General features: G+C 51.1%; 2 protein-coding genes and 1 long non-coding RNA gene across 5 annotated transcripts; 2 read left to right on the forward strand and 1 right to left on the reverse strand.

The window, feature by feature from the left end:
* Nucleotides 1-939: 939 nt before the first annotated feature.
* Nucleotides 940-9,344, reverse strand: GTPBP2 (GTP binding protein 2). Of its 2 annotated transcripts, none has more exons than XM_049653725.1 (12): nucleotides 9,221-9,344; nucleotides 5,852-5,878; nucleotides 5,475-5,659; nucleotides 5,013-5,121; nucleotides 4,624-4,821; nucleotides 4,151-4,325; nucleotides 3,771-3,990; nucleotides 3,212-3,347; nucleotides 2,778-2,836; nucleotides 2,003-2,174; nucleotides 1,411-1,575; nucleotides 940-1,175 (listed from the first exon to the last, which is right to left on the reverse strand). In XM_049653725.1, exons 1-12 carry the CDS (start codon nucleotides 9,314-9,316, stop codon nucleotides 999-1,001), a joined length of 1,719 nt encoding a protein of 572 aa, XP_049509682.1. In that variant the 5' UTR covers nucleotides 9,317-9,344; the 3' UTR covers nucleotides 940-998. The 2 variants fall into 2 exon arrangements, with proteins under 2 accessions (XP_049509682.1, XP_049509681.1); XM_049653724.1 differs by lacking the exon at nucleotides 9,221-9,344 and adding an exon at nucleotides 7,637-7,989.
* On the forward strand, nucleotides 5,581-9,229 carry LOC125938522 (uncharacterized). The gene is made up of 4 exons (XR_007462726.1): nucleotides 5,581-5,669; nucleotides 5,878-6,082; nucleotides 6,560-6,616; nucleotides 8,939-9,229. It is a non-coding gene; the product is annotated as an uncharacterized LOC125938522 (long non-coding RNA).
* Nucleotides 9,345-11,217: 1,873 nt separating the features above from the next.
* Nucleotides 11,218-16,935, forward strand: MAD2L1BP (MAD2L1 binding protein). 2 transcript variants are annotated; one of them, XM_049653742.1, is made up of 3 exons: nucleotides 11,218-11,795; nucleotides 12,112-12,564; nucleotides 16,013-16,935. In XM_049653742.1, the coding sequence occupies exons 2-3, from the start codon at nucleotides 12,232-12,234 to the stop codon at nucleotides 16,523-16,525; spliced, it is 846 nt and encodes a 281-aa protein (XP_049509699.1). In that variant the 5' UTR covers nucleotides 11,218-11,795; nucleotides 12,112-12,231; the 3' UTR covers nucleotides 16,526-16,935. The 2 variants fall into 2 exon arrangements, with proteins under 2 accessions (XP_049509699.1, XP_049509700.1); XM_049653743.1 differs by having other exon boundaries at nucleotides 12,299-12,564.
* Nucleotides 16,936-17,638: the final 703 nt, after the last annotated feature.

Raw genomic sequence — 17,638 nt, forward strand, 5'->3', positions numbered from 1 at the left:
GGGAGCAGGAAGGGTGGAGGGGGTAAAGGATGGCAGGATGGGGAGCTGTGGGTCAGGTCCCCAGTCACTACTCTGGGAAACTAAAACACTGTTTGATCCAGCATTAAAACCAACAAATCACTGCAGAGGAAGGGACGAGACTGATTGACATGCAGCTGACCTTCGGTATGCCAAGCCTCAGCTCGGCAGCCCCACTCCTGGGCCAGCACAACAAATAGCACCTGTGGGGCCTATGAGCAGAAAAATGGAGAATGGCCCTTGAGTGAAGGGAAGGGAGACAAAGCTGAGGAACAGACCTCATGTCTCAGCACAAGGTGGGAACACTGCCCCTGTGCCATTTCTTCAGACTCTGGGCCAAGACCTCATGTCGCAGCACAAGGTGGGAGCACTGCCCGTGTGCCATTTCTTCAGACTCTGGGCCAAGACCTCATGTCTCAGCACAAGGTGGGAGCACTGCCCCTGTGCCATTTCTTCAGACTCTGGGCCAGCTGGGCCAGCTGGGCCAGCTTCAGACCCGGGAGCAGCTGTCTTTTGTCCACAGTCAAGTAGAGATGGGCAACTTACATGGCCTTGAGAAGAGGTATACAAAAAGGAGTGCTTTCGAGGACCACCCCCAGTTGTTGTGACAATTCCTGAAGTGCAGGGACCACACCGGCGGATCATGCCCATTCCAGACAGTGGGGCCAAGGTGGTGGTGGTCGGCTCCCTCCGGTAGACAGGTCGTGGAGTTCCCAGGGTTGATGAGCCAACCAGGTGGACACAAAGCTGCTGAGCACTGCCCTGAATTCTCCTGTCTTCTTGAGAACCTCAGGACTGCCCCTCCCTGGCCACAACAAGCTTGGCACCTCTCCAGAAAGGTGGCAGGGAGCAAGGGGCAGAGAGCACCGGTCTCTCCCTAGCCTATTAACACACAGAGCCGCCAACAGGGGGGGCAGCATGGCCAAAAGTCACCTCATATATTGTGGGGATGGCAGTAGAGCTGTGCCTGCCTGGAGGAGTCAGAAGCCCATGTTGGCCTGGGCCTCTCCTGCTGCAATGGCTTGCACATCAGTGACATGGCCGATGCCCTTGGTGACACCCTCCCGGAACAGCAGCTTGGCGCCCACCTTCAGGTACTCTGGGTGTTTCAGGAAGCGGAAACGTACCACTGCCTTCTCCCCTGTCCGCAGCTTGTCCTGCAGCAGATATGCCGTCACGGGTCCTGGGCAGTACCTCCCATCCCATTCTCTACCGGCCTTGGCTCTCCACCCTCAGGGGCCTATCAGGCTTCTACCCACCCAGAGTGGGGCTTTGTCCCCTTTACGGGATCAGGGAATTCTCTAGGAGTCTGGGGCCAGGCCTCCTTCCTTGCTGGAGGCAGAAGAATTATGACTTTCCCCTGGAAAAACAGCATGGCTGGGTCCCTCTCACCTTGGCATGGATCTTTTCCACCACTGCTGTCTGACGTACGTTGCCCACATGTACTGTCACCTGGAAGCCTCGCCGGAACGTGGTGGCATGGAACAGTAGAACTATCTCTGCCTCGAACACTGAGCAGATGGTGGGATTCATCTCGGGGCTCACCATCACCATGCCCTGGGGAGGCACAGCCCCCAGACCAAGGGCAGACCTTGCATTAGTCTCTCCCTCCCCCACCACCCTCACACCCTTTCCAGCTCCTGAATTTCCTCTTCCTCTAGGACTTCAAACACAAAGACCTCAACAGACAATATTCAAAACTCTCCACTTAAAACCCTTCCTTATCCCTCCCACGTCCTCTAATCCTTCTGCTAATGTTTAGTATTTGTAAGGTCCTGGATATTCAGGTTGCACGACAACGATCCATATTTAAGTATCCTGAGTATTCTAAGCCTTTTTCAAACAGTCTGTGGAACCAGCTTCTTGGGTTAGAGACTGTGTTTCCTTTGAGTTCCTCTGAAGCATCTTAGGTGCTTCTCATTCAAGCAGCCAGTGTCCCAGGCACTTCTCTGTGTTCCCTCTGCAACCCATCCTCCCACCTCACCTTGCGAAGAAGTGCACGGTCAAAGTCCCCGAGGGCCAACGTAGCAGCCTGACCAGCTCGCAGCACACGACAGGCAGAGCGGTTGCGTTGGATGCTGCATACTCTCAGCTCCAGGAAGCAGCCATCGTCCGTGGGGCCCACTACCAGCTGGTCTCCCTCACGGCAAATCCCACTGTAGCCCAGAGGGCAGGTGGCACAGCATCAGCCTAGGCCCCCCACAACCTGCTTCTCTGTGAGGGTCACCCAGAACATTCTTTCCCTTCTAAGGCTGACTCCCTCAGGTGGGGGGGGAAAGACCCTAAACTCCGGCATGTAGGCAGCAGAGAGGCCCAGTTCAAGGTTCAGACTCTGAAGGCTAATACCTGGAAAGGCCAGTAGTGATGGCTAGAGAGATACCTGCTGCTTTGACACTGAGTACCTGGTCCCTGAAAGAGCAAATTATTCCCTTGGGTTTCACTCTCTGCTTTGAAAAGAGTCTTAAGGGATCTTTTATTTCCCTACATGCAAATGAAGTCATTTGAATACATCTGGGGCTCAAGACCCACATTTCTCCCTCAGGGGCCGGGAGATGCCCAGTGAGCAGCAATACTGCTTGTTCTCTCGTGAGCCAACAGACTAGCTTTTTCTAGCTCTTCTCATTGTGACAGCCCAATCCAGAAACAAGCACATAGTTTGAAGGGCTCTCTTCAACTCCAGGGTCCTTAAGGCCATGACCCAGCATATGGGTATGTAAGGGCTGAATGGGGTAGGCAGCAAGCAAATCAAAGCAATTCACCTGGAAAGTGTTCCTCCAACAACAGTCCCCACCTCTGGTACTGTGTAGATTTCATCTACCTGAAGCCAAAGAAAATGCTATCAACGGCCAGCCAAGCCCAAAATCTCAAAACAGGCTCAGGGCTCAGTCAGAAATAGTCCCTCCCAGGGGCGCCTGGGTGGCTCAGTCAGTTGAGCATCTGACCTCCGCTTGGGTCATGATTTCACTGTTCATGAGTTCAAGCCCCACATCAGGGTCTCTGCTGTCAGCACAGAGCCTGCTTTAGATCCTCTGTCCTCCCCCACTCCCTCTGCCCCTCCCCTCCTCACATGCATGCTTTCTCAAAAATAAAAAAAGAAACATTAAAAAAAAAAAAAAAAAAAAAAAAAAAACCCCCCCCCCCCCCCCCCCCCGCCCCTTTCCTCAGCTCACTGCCCATTCAGGTGGCCAATTACCTGAAACTCTGTCAGCTGCTGCATGAGTTCCTCCTGCTCCTTGCTGTTGGTAAGTGGTGGCAAGATATTCAGAAAGACTTTGAGCAGGTCCAGACTCTCTCCAGACACGCTGGACAGTGTGAAGATAGGAGTGACACTGTAAAGGAAGGCAGCGAATGGACAGATAAGGAAACTTCTAACAGGAAGCAGAGGCTAGGGCTCCATGCGTGCAAAAGTGAGCTTCTGGGGCAGGGGTGGGGGGCAGGGGTACCTCTCTCCTATCTGCTCACCTTTTCAGGAGCTGAGTCCTCTCTTTGTGAGCCAGCCAAGGAGTGTGGCTCATGAGGCTTATCTCAGGGACCAAGGGAGACAGCGAATGCCTGGCATAGCATTTTGTCTCCTGGGTTCCAGGCACTAGCAAAGCTCCAGGCTGGCTACCACAGACTCCCTCCCACAATGCCAACCAGAAAAACCACAGAACTGAGCCAGAACTGGTCTGGACCTGGGGTGGGACACCACACTCTGGGGCCCCACGGCAGCCTTCCCTGTGGATCAGGGCTCCGGGGTGAGAAAGGCTTACTTGGGTGACTGGGCAAACTGTTGGGCAGCCGTGACCGCATCATCCTCGGAGGTGACCAGCATGGGGACCTTGTGGCAGCCAGGCTGCTTGAGGACCCGCTCTAGCTGTCGTACCGTCCTCTCCACTGTGGTCTTGGCACACAGGTCCACCTTGCTGACCACGATGAAGAAGGGCACTTTCAGGGCCAGGGCTAGCCCCAGATGTTCCCTTGTGGTGCCAGCTGCCTCAGAGAAGGAAGGCAGGCAGTAGGAGAAAAGGGTGAGAACATGGGAGGGAGCAGAGGGAACAGGAGAGTTTGTCTGGCTCCCAGATTTGAGGAGGCCCAGGGTAGGAGAGTCAGCACCCCCCTCCAGTCCCGTCCCTGCCCCGATGCCTCGTACCAATCCCAGTGTTAGCACTGACGAGGAGCAGGGCGCAGTCAGGGCAGTATGAGGTGAGGCCAAAGATGGTGGTGTGTAGGTACTTGTGGTGGCCTGCCAGGTCGATGAAGGTGATCATCTTGGAGCTGCTTTCACAGATCTCTTCTGCCGTCCGTGAGTCACTGTAATTCACCACCTGGCCCAGAGCCCAGGGCTCTCAGTGCCCCCTGCCAGCCTCCCCAACCCTTTAACAGTTGCCAGGACCTAAACCGGTCACTGGGTGACCCTGCCTCGTAACCCTGAGCCCCATATCTGATTTGATTCAGCTGATTCCCCATTTGTTTTCTAAGGAGACAGAGCTTGTTCAGTGCCCTCAGGGTCGTCTTCTACACTACTCCGACAAGTCTCCACACTCTGCCCTCGGACTCTGTCCTTCACCACTACCATCCCATCCTCAGAGTCTGGCCCCACTGGGTCCCGCTGATTTCATGCACCTCTCCCTTGCTGTTAAAGCCCAGGATCTCGAAGCTGATGCTGGAGGTTCGGCCAGACTGAATCTCATGCAGGTGGCGGAAAAGGTTGAGTCGAGCCCGGCCCCGCCCATTGTCCAGCTCTCCCTGGGTCAGGACTCCAAGCAGAGTCGACTTCCCTGAGTCCACATTGCCCAGGACGGCCACACGGAGGTCTAGGAACTGTGGATGAATTGCCAGAGGTAAGGGCTCCAATCCCTTACATCGCTCCATGGATGGTTAAGGGCAGTGACACTCCCTGGGGACCAAATAATGACCTGGACACCCCCAGGTTCCCGGGCCAGTGAACAACCTGCCACCAGAGGCCCTCCTGGGAGCGTGGGCGTGAGAGATAGGGAAGGGTGTGTGCTCACCTGTTGGTTGTCAGGGACCTTTCGTACCAGCACCTCGGTAATCTTCCGGGGCATGTCGCTGTCATAATCCACTTCTCGCTCCCGGAGAACAGTGATGTCTGCCCCGACCCTGTCATCACAAAGCCATACTGCCACACCTCAACTTTATTCTCCTGCCCCCCACCTTCCGCCCTCTGGACCAAATGGCCTTCCCACACCTCCCAAACACCCTACTTCACTTCTTATCACCCTTCAATCTATCCTACATCCTTTGAAAGAAACAAATCTTAAATCAAGGAGCAAAAAAGCCTAGGTCCAACACGGAGGAGCCCGGAACACTAGCCTTCCCTACTTTAGCCTTTTGTCAAGAGTAGGCAGCAGAGGGAAAGTCCCTCCTTGGCCCCTCGGGCCCAAGATAACTGGGTATTCACAGGTCTTCTCCAGAGGCAGGTGAGGAGAACCGAGGGAGAATGGGAAGCATACTTCTCTGCCATCCGGTGTAGGGTCTTGAGGGATGCCCGCATCTCCTCCTCGGCCAGCCCCACCAGCAGCCCATTGTCCTCTACCCCAATCTGGTAGACAGCCTCACCGCGGCCCTCCTGGAGCCGCCACTTCATCTGTGTCACCAGGTGCTCAAAGCGGTACTGGGATGGATTCACCAGCTTCAGCTTAGGACAGGTGAGGTATTGTAAGAAAATAAGGTCAGAGATACTCCTCCTAAACCCACATGCTTCCCACCTGTCCTGCTCCAAGGACCAAGACCTTCCCTTCCTCCTTAACTGCCCCCCCCCCCCCCCCCCCCGCCCCCACCTCCCGCCCCCCCCCCCCCCCCCCGCCAAACACCCGAGCCTAAGACTCACTTTATATTCGATGTTTCCATCTTCAGCCTGAAAAGAAACAGAGAACAGTTACCACACGTTGTCCTGACCCAACTTCTGCTTCCCTTTGATTCTTGCTGGGGCCCAGGCAGCTAACTTGAGAGAGCAGGAAGCTCAGTGGCACCTCTGGAGCCTCTCAGGAAGGTCATTGGCAGACAAACCCTCTACTCAGCCCCAGTGGACCTCTCTGAAGGAAAGGCCTCTAGAAATACTGTGAGTCACCCATCTAAGCCAGAAACCGAACCCTTAGCCCCTCCTTTCTTTGATCACTGGTAGTACATTCTTCCTAGACACAAGTTCACCCCCTCCTTTCCCCTGGGGCCTCAAACTTTTGTCCCCAGAAGTCTAGATCTCCTCCGTGTTCAGGCTGCTGAGGCCCTTCTTTGCTACTGGTCTGGAAGACACCATTTCCTTCCTGCCCACCCCTCCCCGCTGATGTCCTCAAGAGTAAGAGGCTGCAAGAGGTTCTGGATCAGGGCCAAAGGGTGAGCTCAGTACTGGTCACTATAAGCCTGATGAGAGAGGAGCCCAGGTAAAATGAGGGGCAGGGCTCCAAAGCTGGGGCTGAGATGAAGAGAAGAAACTCAGAAAATGCAATAAAGGGGACAGACTCCACCAACCAGACTCACATGCCTGATGATGAAATCCGAATCCACCCACATAATTTCCTCTACCTCTTCCCTCTATCAGGTGACCCACCAGAGAAGCAACCTGTTGCCTGAGCCTTCCCCTCTAGGGAGCAACGGGGTAAGAGATTTGCTTGTTCTGCCTGTCCTGCATTTTGGCACTGCTCCTCCCTGGCCATTTCTTTTTCTTTTTTCCTTCCTGTCATCATTCCATCTCTCCAATGCCTTCTGACTCCCAGGCTCTCACAGGTCTTCACCCATAATCTCTACTTCATGGAATATAAGGGAGATCTTTTCCCATTAGCAAAGACCTTCCTTTTTATCATCTTGCTAAAAATGAAAAATTAGGATGGGTGGCTGCAGAATAGAGGTAGAAGGATGACGGTCTAGGCCAATAGTTCTCAAAGTGTGGTCCCAGGACCAGGTAGCATTAGCACTGCCTGGGAACTTGTAAGAAATGCAGAGTATCAGGCCCACCTCTGACCTACTGAATCAGAAACTCCAGGGGTGAGGCAGCAATCCAGGGGATTCTGATACATGCTAAAGTTTGATAACCACTGGCTCAGCTCTTCCCCTCAGTCCTCCTTTCCTAAGAGGGACGAAATAGCAGTTACTCTCTGCCTTAGGGATAGATGGAGCAAGAATGTGGAAGCTGTCCCTATTTCCTCATAGGACAAAGGGCGGGAAGACCTAAGCCTGACTGTTGTGTTTTTATACTGTGTACTCAACGATACAGACGGAACATATTGCTCTTTTCCCCAGTACTCCCCTGTGGAACAAGTTTAGAAAACTCTCTCCTCATCCCAGGATTGAATCTCCCTCCCGTCACAAGGATGAAGCGCGGGTATTCTACTCTGCTCTTTCCAAGGGGATGAAAGTGGGATCATCTTTCCCCACTACTCTTCCTGAGGTTACTGGACCAGAATGGGAGGGATCCTCCCTCCCCACTCTTCCTCGCTGGGGTCTGTCTGACCAGAGGGAAGGTACTCCCTGGGGTCTTAGGACCGGAAGGAAGGGTTCTCCTCTCCCCTCCGTGTTCTGACACCGGAAGGGGGTATCAATTCCCTCTGTCCCGCCTCCCTGGAGTACCGGGACCGGAAAGAGTGGTTTCCTCTCACCCGCCACTTCTTATGGAGCTCACCTCGGGGGGCAGGTACGGAGGGTTGTTGGCTTTGCCTCCTCTGTTCCTTCCGTTCTTCTTTTTCCCCTTCGGGCCCCCGCAGCCGCTGCTGCCGCCGGCCCCCCTAGCCTTAAGGGTTCCGCCCACGGCCGGGCCTCCTCCCGGCCGGCAGCAGCCGCCGAACAGCTCCGATACCCGCGAGTCCATCCGCCGCTGCCGCCAGCCCCCCGCCCGGCCCCGGCCCCTCCCCCCCCCGCCACCACCACCACCGCCGCCGCCGCCGCTGCTGCCGCCGCCGCCCCTACTGCCACCGCCGCGTCCGGCCAGCCAGAGGAGAGCGGGGTGGGGCCCTGCGCAGGCCACGCCCCCACCCTTCTCTGGCCCCGGGTCGCGTCAGAAACAGCCGCGGGGCACCACGGGAGATAGAGTCCTCAAGTCTGGGATCTCCATTAAATGAGCTGCCTGCTGCCCTACAGCTCCCAGGAGGCATTGCGGCTCAAGGGGCCGTGGGGCGGCATTGGGGCGTAGGCAAGGAGCGAGCCTTTGCGCGCAAAGGCCTAGGGGAGCTGTAGTCTGGTTCTCAATCTCGGTGCTGTGAGTGGGTCTTTTCTTAGGGCCTCTTTAAGGGGAAGTTTAGGAGCCCGGAGGCCTGGAGGTGGGACAGTCACCCGAAACCAAGGGCTTACATCAGAATCGAGCTTTGTGGGCGCTCCAGGGTTTGGGCCCTTAGCGAGATCCCAGACAACAGGTTTTGGACCTGAAGAGCTGCAAAATTCACGGAGACTGATCCCTCCAGCCGGCTGGCTCCACCCCGCCTCAATTTCTTCCCCGACTGCTGGCGTGCCGTCGGGGTGAGTCAGGGCGAATGCCAGGGCGGAGGCAGATGGTGGTTAGCCTAATTACGGCTGTTATTGTTGCGATGATTATGCCACCTTTACACAGTAGTCACTGCTTTATTACCAGGCTGGCACCCTCCGGGGGCTGGTTTTAGCAACCCGAGACACCGCGGTGCCATCGACACGAGGCCCAAACCCGTAAACCAGCCTTGCAGCCTGAAGGCTACAAGGATGCCCACAGCGAGAATTACCCCTCCCCTTTGTTTTGAAGTAGAACCAATCCCGGCACAGCGAGTTTAGTTTTAAAATAACCAGGGCTGTGGGAGGGGCCTGGCCCCCACTTGGGGCGGGGCTGGGGCTCCGGTTACGTCAGCCACTGCTAAGGTTGTGGCTGGGGGGGAAGTAGCAGGTAATAGAAACTTGGCCAAGGGCCCAGGGGATTATTGACTTTTGACTTTCCTGCCAAGCTATCTCTCTTGCTTTTTAGGGCTCTTGCAGTCGGCAAAGAGGAAACACAGCGACAGAAACCAGTGTACAAGACACGAGAAAGGCAAAGTGGAGAAGCATGTTGCTGCGCTGGGAGTCAGGACGCCAAGGTTCAATTCCTAGCCCCATGGCTGTCTCATGATTCACCATTCACCCTGTGCCCACTTCCCCTCTTTCACAAACATCGAGATGCTCTCACACAGCCAAGAAGTAAAAAGGTCCTTCCCTCCAGATCTCAGTTTTCCCTGGAAAACTAGAAGCAGCAGCAGCAGCAGTGGCTCACCTCTGGTGATGCTTTCAGGAGTTCAGACCTGGTGGAGTCCTTGGCTTCCCCTCCACCACAAGGAGGGAGGCAGGGTGGTTGCTGTCCACGTGGCATAACTCCCCAAAGCAGTGGGAGTAGAAGGACCAAAATCTGTAAAAGGGCCTAGCAGATCCAGCCAATTTTGTGGTCTTCAGTGGTTGAAAGCACACATGACTTCTCTCTTCTCGACTCTGTTCCACTGAAGGAAGGTTATACTGCAGAGGTCAACTCCAGGCAGTGGCACAACCCCTCCAGGGAAACTGCTAATAGAGGCTGAGACTGAGGAACTCAGGAAGAGATCTCAAGAAGGATGGGGGTTGGGAGAGCCAAGTCCATTCCCCCAACATTCTCACCACCACCAGCTCTGGGCTCTCTTGATAACCAGGGCCTGCTGCACTCACCTGATAACACTTGTCCTCTCATCTTCCTGGGTCTTTCAGCCACCCAACACACAATTTCACTTCCTCCATCCCAATTTTTTAATTAAGCTATTTATTTATTTATTTATTTATTTATTTATTTATTTAGAGAGCACACGAGCAGGGGAGGGGCAGAGAGAGAGGGAGAGACAGAGAGAATCCCAAGCAGGCTCTGGGTCTTTTAGCCACCCAACACACAATTTCACTTCCTCCATCCCAATTTTTTAATTAAGCTATTTATTTATTTATTTATTTATTTAGAGAGCACACGAGCAGGGGAGGGGCAGAGAGAGAGGGAGAGACAGAGAGAATCCCAAGCAGGCTCTGCACCACCAGCACAGAGCTGATGTGAGGCTCAAACTCAGAAACTGTGAGATCATGACCTGGGCCTAAATCAAGAGTCAGATGCTTAACTGACTGAGCCCCCCAGGAGCCCCGAGGTTAATTTTTATGTTTAGATCTTTAATCCATATGGAATTTATCCTTATGTATGAACTAATTTGATTTTTTTCCCTTCTAAACGGATAGGGAGCTGTCTCAAGTTACTTGTTTTAAAAAGTCACCCTCATCATACACTAAGATCTACATACGCATGGATCTGATTCTGGACTCTCTCCTGTTTTATTGTTCGTTTATTCCTGATCCAACACCACAGCATTTTAATCATTGTACTTTTATAGTATGTTTTGATTTCCGCTCCTTACTTCCTGAGACACACCCCTCCTGGCCTCCATGACACACTTGTTTATTCTTCATTATACCTCTCTGGCTACTCCTTACTCCCCTCCACAGTCTCTTCTCTCTCTGCTCATCCCCTAAATATTAGTGTCTTCAGGATCCTAGCTCATCCTTATTCTACTTGCCTTCCCTGGGTGATCTTATACACACCTATACTGATGACTCTCAAACACATCTCTATTATCAATGGTGTTCCTAAATGTCTCTTTACTGTCCAATGGAACAGGAAACTCACTATATAAAAAATGGAACTCATCTTTTCTCCATACCTACACACCAGTAAACCTGGTCTTCCTTTAGTGTTCTCCCTTCATTGAATGGCACAACTGGCCATCTTAAAAAACCTGCTTGTCTTAGTAGTCTCTATCCCTTCTCTTCCTGGGGACAACCACCAAGTCATGGTCATTGGACATCCTAAATATCTCTAGGGTTCACCCAATTCTCTCCACCCTACCGTGACTGCCATAGTTCAGGCCTCTTTTATCAATGCACTTGGGTAACCGCAGTCACTAGCTTTAATTGGTATTCCTGCTTCCTCTCTCATCCTCCCTGTAATATAATCTATCCATTGCAGCCAGTGTAGAGATTAAATTTATAAATTTAATCATGTCACTCCCCTACTTAAAGCTTTCAAAGCTTCCTCATCCCCCTACAGGATCAAGTTTAAACTTTTTAACATGGCTTATAAAGCTTTGCCATAATCTGGATCCTGTTTGTCTACCACAGCCTTAACTCTTTATAATGTGAACCCGTTTCATTCCTTGGATGAAGGATGCTCTTGTCTCTCAAGGTCTCCAGGATAGGTAGGTCCTCCTCTTTACTCATCCTATAGGTCACAGTTTCTTGGGCACATTTCCTCTGGGACCACCCCTCTCTTCCACATCAGCTAGGTTAGGCACTCGGTTCTTCGCATCCACAGCCCGTGCACACCTCACTGTATATAATTCATCACGTGGTATCGTATTTATACGTGGCAAACCCCTTGAGGACAGCGACTGCCTCCTGTTTGTTTGCCACAGTCTCCAGCACCTAGGACAGGGCCTGGCATGAAGTAGGTGCCCAGCGAATAGTGAACGCAGGAGAGAATGCGTGAGGGCGAGGGTCCTCTGGAAGGCAGAACTTAGTGTCTGAGACAGCGTGGGTTCTCTGTACAGTTAGGGCTCGGTGTACCTGTGAGGGAGTGTTGCTAGGGAGCACAGGGATCAAAACCTAGCTCGGCCCAGCCTCCATTACTGCGGCGGTGCAGTGCCCCCGCCCCTCCACCGCCGAAGCGGAAGTGGAGGCGTGGGCTTCCCATGATACCTCGCGGGGCGCCTGTTCAAACCGCACCGAGAAGAGGGAGGAGGTAGTGATGGCGGCTCCGGAGCCGGAAGTGCTGTGTCCGACCACAGTACCTGGTAAGGACTGGGGTCCGGAGCTCGGGGAGCCTTGGGGACCTGTTTCTTCTCTACACCGCTCTCCAGTCTTTTAGCCCATGACCCTTTCTCTGGCCCTTCTTCCTTGTCCCCATTTCCTGGCTCCCGCCCGGCGCCACGGACTCCATCGCCCCCTCGGTCCTGGATCCCATTGGTTCGTCCCCACTCTTGTCTTCCTCTGGGCGGCACTCTGGACCCCGCTTGATTACAGTTACAGTAAACTAATTTCCCCAGATCAGGGATTCCACTTTCTGAGCGGAGGCCTGGTCACGGTGTCTGAAATTCTCCTTTCCCCCAGCTTCCATCCGGCGTCACTTAAATCCCCGTAAGCGTCTGGGGTCGGGAGTCTCCTAGCCGCCACTCACACAGGAGTTTGCGGAGGGAATGTGTCGGGCTGTTCCCTCCGCAGTACAAGGGAATGAGAAGACTGACTTTGGCTTTTAAGTTTTTCAAGTGTCTGCCTTGTTCCTCTGCGCACCTACTAGAATTGGAATGGTATGAGAAGTCAGAGGAAACCCACGCCCCCCAGATAGAACTACTTGAGACTGCCTCCGCTCAAGAACCTTCCAACCTTTCGGAGCCCTTTCGCCCCAGAGACTGCATGGTGCCAGTGGTGTTTCCCGGGCCTGTGAGCCAGGAAGGCTGCTGTCGGTTTACTTGTGAACTTCTAAAGCATATCATGTACCAACGCCAACAACTGCCTCTGCCCTATGAACAGCTTAAGCACTTCTACCGAAAACCTTCTCCCCAGGTAGGCACAGGCTTTGGGAGAAAGCTGGTGGGGAGACTGTGATGATTAGACCGTAGACAGCTGTAAAGGGGTTCTGAAGAGTCTTCAGGTCCTGTCAGCCTAAGCAGCTGTAAGGAATGTGTTTCAGCCCCAGGACTTTAGTCAGTTTCTCCTCACCCCAGTCTTTGATAGCCTAACCCCTCTCGCATTTTCTCACTTTCTTTTTTGGAAAACTGCTATTGTGTTGCATTTTGGCTTCATGAACTGACCCTGTAATTTTAGTGTTTCTTCTCCCCCAGTTTTTTTTTTTTTTTTACTATATTTTTGAGTTTATTTATTTATTTTGAGAGAGAGAGCGTGCAAGCAGGGGAGAGGCAGAGAGAGAGAAAGAGGGAAGCAGGCTTGGCAGGGTCAGTACAGAGCCTGACTTGGGGCTGGAACTCCCAAACTGTGAGATCATGACCCGAGCGGAAATCAAGTCAGACACTTAACTGACTGAGCCGCCCAGGCACCCATCTCCCCAAATTTTCATCTCTTTGTTTTTATGTTTTACTTTATAGGGGACTTCCTTGACTTGATATTCTAACACTTCTATAATTTTTTTCTTTTTTGGCAATCATAGTCTTAAGAGCTCTTTTTCATGTTTCTTCTTCTTTTTTTTTTTAAGCTTATTTATTTATTTTGAGAGAGAGAGAGAGCGTGCACGCACAAGCGGGGTAGGGGCAGAGATAGAGGGGGAGAGAATCCCAAGCAGGCTCCATGCTGCCAGCACAGAGACTGACACGGGGCTCAAACACACAAACTGTGAGGTCATGACCTGAGTGGAAATCAAGAGTTGGATGCTTAACCAACTGAGGCACCCAGATGCCTCTCATGTTTCTTAAAAAAAAAAAAAAAAAAATTTTAACATTTATTTATTTTTGAGAAGAGAGAGACAGAGCATGAGCGGGGGAGGAGAGAGAAAGAGGGAGACACAGAATCTGAAACAGGCTCCAGGCTCTGAGCTGTCAGCACAGAGCCTGACGCGGGGCTTGAACTCACAGACTGTGAGATCATGACCTGAGCTGAAGTTGGAGGCTTAACCGACTGAGCCACCCAGGTGCCCCATCATGTTTCTTTTTTAAATAGCATCCTGTTGTTTCACATCTCTATGATTTTCTTTTACTTGAGAATATTAATTGCTGTATTTTTGAAGTTTTCCTCTGTTCCTTTCAGTTTCTTTTAGATTCATTTTCCTGTTTGTTTTGGTCTCTGTCATGTTAGAGGCTTTTATTCTGTCTCTGGTGAGGGATACCTGGATGGCTCAGTCAGTTGAATGTCCGACTGGCTCAAGTCATGATCTCATGTTCATGGGTTCCAGCCCTACATTGGGCTCAGAGCCTGGAGCCTGCTTCAGATTCTGTGTCTCCCTCTCTGCCCCTTTCTCTCTCTTTCTCTCTCTCTCTCTCTCAAAAATAAACAAACCTTTTTTATTTAAAACAATTTTTTTAAATGTTTTTTTAAATTTATTTTTGAGACAGAGACAGAGCATGAGCAGGGGAGGGGCAGAGAGAGAGAGGGAAACACAGAATCTGAAGCAGGCTCCAGGCTCCAAGCTGTTAGCACAGAGCCCAACGCGGAGCTCAAACTCACGGACTGTGAGATCATGACCTAAGTTGAAGTCGGACACTTAACCGACTGAGCCACCCAGGTGCCCCTAAATAAATTTTTTAAAAAAACCCATAAATCGGTGAAAGCTCTGTATGCCTGGCTGGGCCTTGTGAGCTGATAGACTTCACTTCAAGGATACTGGGTAGGAATCTCGTGGTCTCTTTGGAGGACTCTAAAACATCAGTATTGGAAAGTCTTCTCTCTGGAGAAGACTGGGTGGAGGAAATTGGCAGGTGATCTAAGGGTCCTCACAGAGGTTTTCATGCAGTCCCCCTCTTTTCATTCTTCTGTGATGCCTGAATTGCCAGTTCCTAAGCCTTTCTGGGGTTCTGCAGTATGAATCATTTTGCTTTCATGGGCCTTCCCTCTGTTAGCGCTTGGTAATAAGCTCCCTTGAACTCTTCCGTGTGCCTTCCGTTTTCCAAAAATTTGTTGTTGCTTTTGTCTGTTTCCCAGTTCTCTTTGCCCTTGGGAATTCTTTCTTTCCCCTCTCCCTCCCTTCCTTTTTCCCCTTCCTTTTCCCCTCATTTAGTAGTATTTCAGATGGGACCACAAATAAGCATGTGTTCAATTTTTCATGTTTAACTGGAAGACCAACTGCAGAATCACCTTTCTCAAGCCAGATTATCCCCATTTCCTGTTGTCACTCATGGCACAGCAAAATTTGCTACTTGCCATGCCACCAGATCTCCTTGACTATTTTAGTTGCTTATTTCTGGATGCTCTCCTGCTTCAGAGTACTGTCTTTCTGTTCTTTTTATTTATTTTTATTTATTTTTTTAATTTACATCCAAGTTAGCATATAGTGCAACAATGATTTCAGGAGTAGATTCCTTAATGCCCCCTTACCCGTGTAGCCCACAACCCCTACAGGAACCCTCTGTTTGTTCTCCATATTTGAGTCTCTTATGTTTTTGTTTCCCTCCCTGGTTTTTTGTTGTTGTTGTTGTTGTTTTGGTTTTTTTTTAATATTTACCCTGAGACAGAGACAGAGCGTGAATGGGGAAGGGTCAGAGAGAGAGGGAGACACAGAATCAGAAGCAGGCTCCAGGCTCTGAGCTGTCAGCACAGAGCCCAACGCGGGGCTCGAACTCAAGGACCACGAGATCATGACCTGAGGTGAAGTCGGATGCTTAACCAACTGAGCCACCCAGGCGCCCCTCTCCCTCCCTGTTTTTATATTATTTTTGCTTCCCTTCCCTTATGCTCATCTGTTTTGTGTCTTAAAAGTCCTCATATGAGTGAAGTCATATGATATTTGTCTTTCTCTGACTAATTTTGCTTAGCATAATACCCTCTAGTTCTATCCACGTAGTTGCGAATGGCAAGATTTCATTCTTTCTGATTGCTGAGTAATACTCCATTGTATTTATATACCACATCTTCTGTATTCATCTGTCGATGGACATTTGGGCTCTTTCCATACTTTGGCTATTGTTGATAGTGGTGCTGTAAACATTGGGGTGCATGTGTCACTTCAAAACAGCACACCTGTATCGTTTGGATAAATACCTAGTAGTGCAATTGGTGAGTCATAGGGTAGTTCTATTTTTAATTTTTTGAGGAACCTCCATATTGTTTTCCAGGGTGGCTGCACCAGTTTGTATTCCCACCTGTCTTTCTGTTCTAAACGTGGGAAAAAATATGGTTTTGTACAAAGAATACATTTTCCTTTTTGATATATTGCCCTCTGATAAAATCCAGCGTCTTCGCCGTGGAAGCCCAGTCCCAGAAGTCTACTGCATCCCAACAGGTATTTTCAGAGGGCAATGGCTTCCCCCATCTTGTCCTTCCCTTTCACCATTCTTTGTCCTCACAGGCAGAAGAGGTGATGAAGAAGAAACCTCGGGCCACTGTTGAGGTGAGCAGCAGGAAATGCCAACAATCCTTGGCAGAACTGGAGAGTGTCCTCAGCCACCTAGAAGGTCTCTTTGCCCGGACACTAGTACCCCGAGTGCTAATCCTCCTTGGCGGCAGTGCCCTAAATCCCAAGGAGTTCTACGAGCTTGACTTGTCCCGGTTGGCCCCCAACAGCATGGACCAGAGCCTGAGCACAGCAGCTTGTTTGCGCCGTCTCTTCCGAGCCATTTTCATGGCTGATGCCTTCAGTGAGCTACAGGCTCCTCCACTCATGGGCACCATTGTCATGGCACAGGGGCACCGTGACTGTGGAGAAGATTGGTTTCAACCCAAGCTCAACTACCGAGTGCCTACCCGGGGTCACAAACTGACTGTGACCCTGTCCTGTGGCAGGCCCTCTATCCCAACCACAGCCTGGGAGGATTACGTTTGGTTCCAGGCACCAGTGACACTTAAAGGCTTCCATGAGTGAATGGGGGTGCTTCTTAAACATGAACACAATGGCTTCAGATATCTTTCCCCCTCTGGCACCAGGTCACCCATCTTTTGTTTAGAGCTAGAGTTGCTTCCTGGTGAGAGGAATGTTCTGTTCTTCCGGCTGCCTGCCTCCCTTCCTCAGACTTCCTGGTGGGCTGATTGGCTGTGGCTGTCATAATTATCATTGAACAACATCTCTTTGAATCAAAGGTTGATTTTCCCAGAAGGTGCTGGGTGAGGCATTTCTGTTCAGGGATGGAAAACAAGTATGAGTCCATAGACAGACACTCTTATGGAAGTGGCTTTTTGCTGTGGCCTTTCAGAATTTTTACCAGGGACATAATGAACTTAAATGTAAAAATGAATGGATCCATATTAAATTATCTGAGACTCTTGTTTTAAAGATTTCCAGGGTTCAGATGGAATATTTTATCTTTCTCCTTGGTCTCTTATGCTCCAGGGCTTCTAGGATTTTTTCGACTGCAGTTCTTTCTCTTTATCAGCCCCAGGCCGATCTGGGAAGTTAAGTGACTTGGCCAAAGTTCTATAACACTTTGATGTCAGAGTTGGGACTAGAGTCCTCATCAGCTGACTCCTAGCCTGGCATTTTTTCCTTGTCACATACTGGTATTTGTGATCATTAAAGTATGTGTGCCCCAGGTCACACAGGGGAAGGGGGCTGAGAGACTGGGCTAAGAAAGAGGGTCTTTGTAAAGCCTGTGGGATCTGCTCCTGAGGCCAAATGGCCTTTTGGGGATTCTGCCTAGCCTGTCTCCATTGCAGCTGTGGTCACCGCTGGCAGTTACTATTGGCAGTATTGTCCTTAGGCAAACCCCGCTCTCCTGCCTGTGGCAGTTCCTCCTCAGCTGCACCTCTGAATTGGCCCTCCTGATCCTTGCTGTTCCCTCTGGCTTTATGGTGTCCTGACTGCTAAGCATTGATGCTCTTAGCTCCTGAGAACACCTGCTTATTTCTTGGAAGTGAACTGAAGACAGAATCCTTACCTTGCTGGTGTTGGAGATAGGTAGGTAGGTGTGTGTGTGTGTGTGTGTGTGTGTGTGTGTAAATGGGGACAATATAAATATTTACTATTTTTTATTTTTAAGAA

The sequence above is a fragment of the Panthera uncia genome, assembly GCF_023721935.1.
Source record: "Panthera uncia isolate 11264 chromosome B2 unlocalized genomic scaffold, Puncia_PCG_1.0 HiC_scaffold_24, whole genome shotgun sequence".
Classification (NCBI taxonomy): Eukaryota; Metazoa; Chordata; class Mammalia; order Carnivora; family Felidae; genus Panthera; species Panthera uncia.

Bases quoted from the DNA above. Each gene is read 5' to 3' on its own strand.
- GTPBP2 (XM_049653724.1), bottom strand. From the start codon at position 7,822: ATGGACTCGCGGGTATCGGAGCTGTTCGGCGGCTGCTGCCGGCCGGGA. The intron at 2,175-2,777 runs GTGAATTGCTTT...TCTGGGCTACAG, and splicing joins GTTGGAGGAACACTTTCCAG to TGGGATTTGCCGTGAGGGAG. The intron at 1,576-2,002 runs GTGAGGTGGGAG...GTGCCTCCCCAG, and splicing joins ACCGTGCACTTCTTCGCAAG to GGCATGGTGATGGTGAGCCC.
- MAD2L1BP (XM_049653742.1), top strand. From the start codon at position 12,232: ATGAGAAGACTGACTTTGGCTTTTAAGTTTTTCAAGTGTCTGCCTTGT. The intron at 12,565-16,012 runs GTAGGCACAGGC...TTGTCCTCACAG, and splicing joins ACCGAAAACCTTCTCCCCAG to GCAGAAGAGGTGATGAAGAA.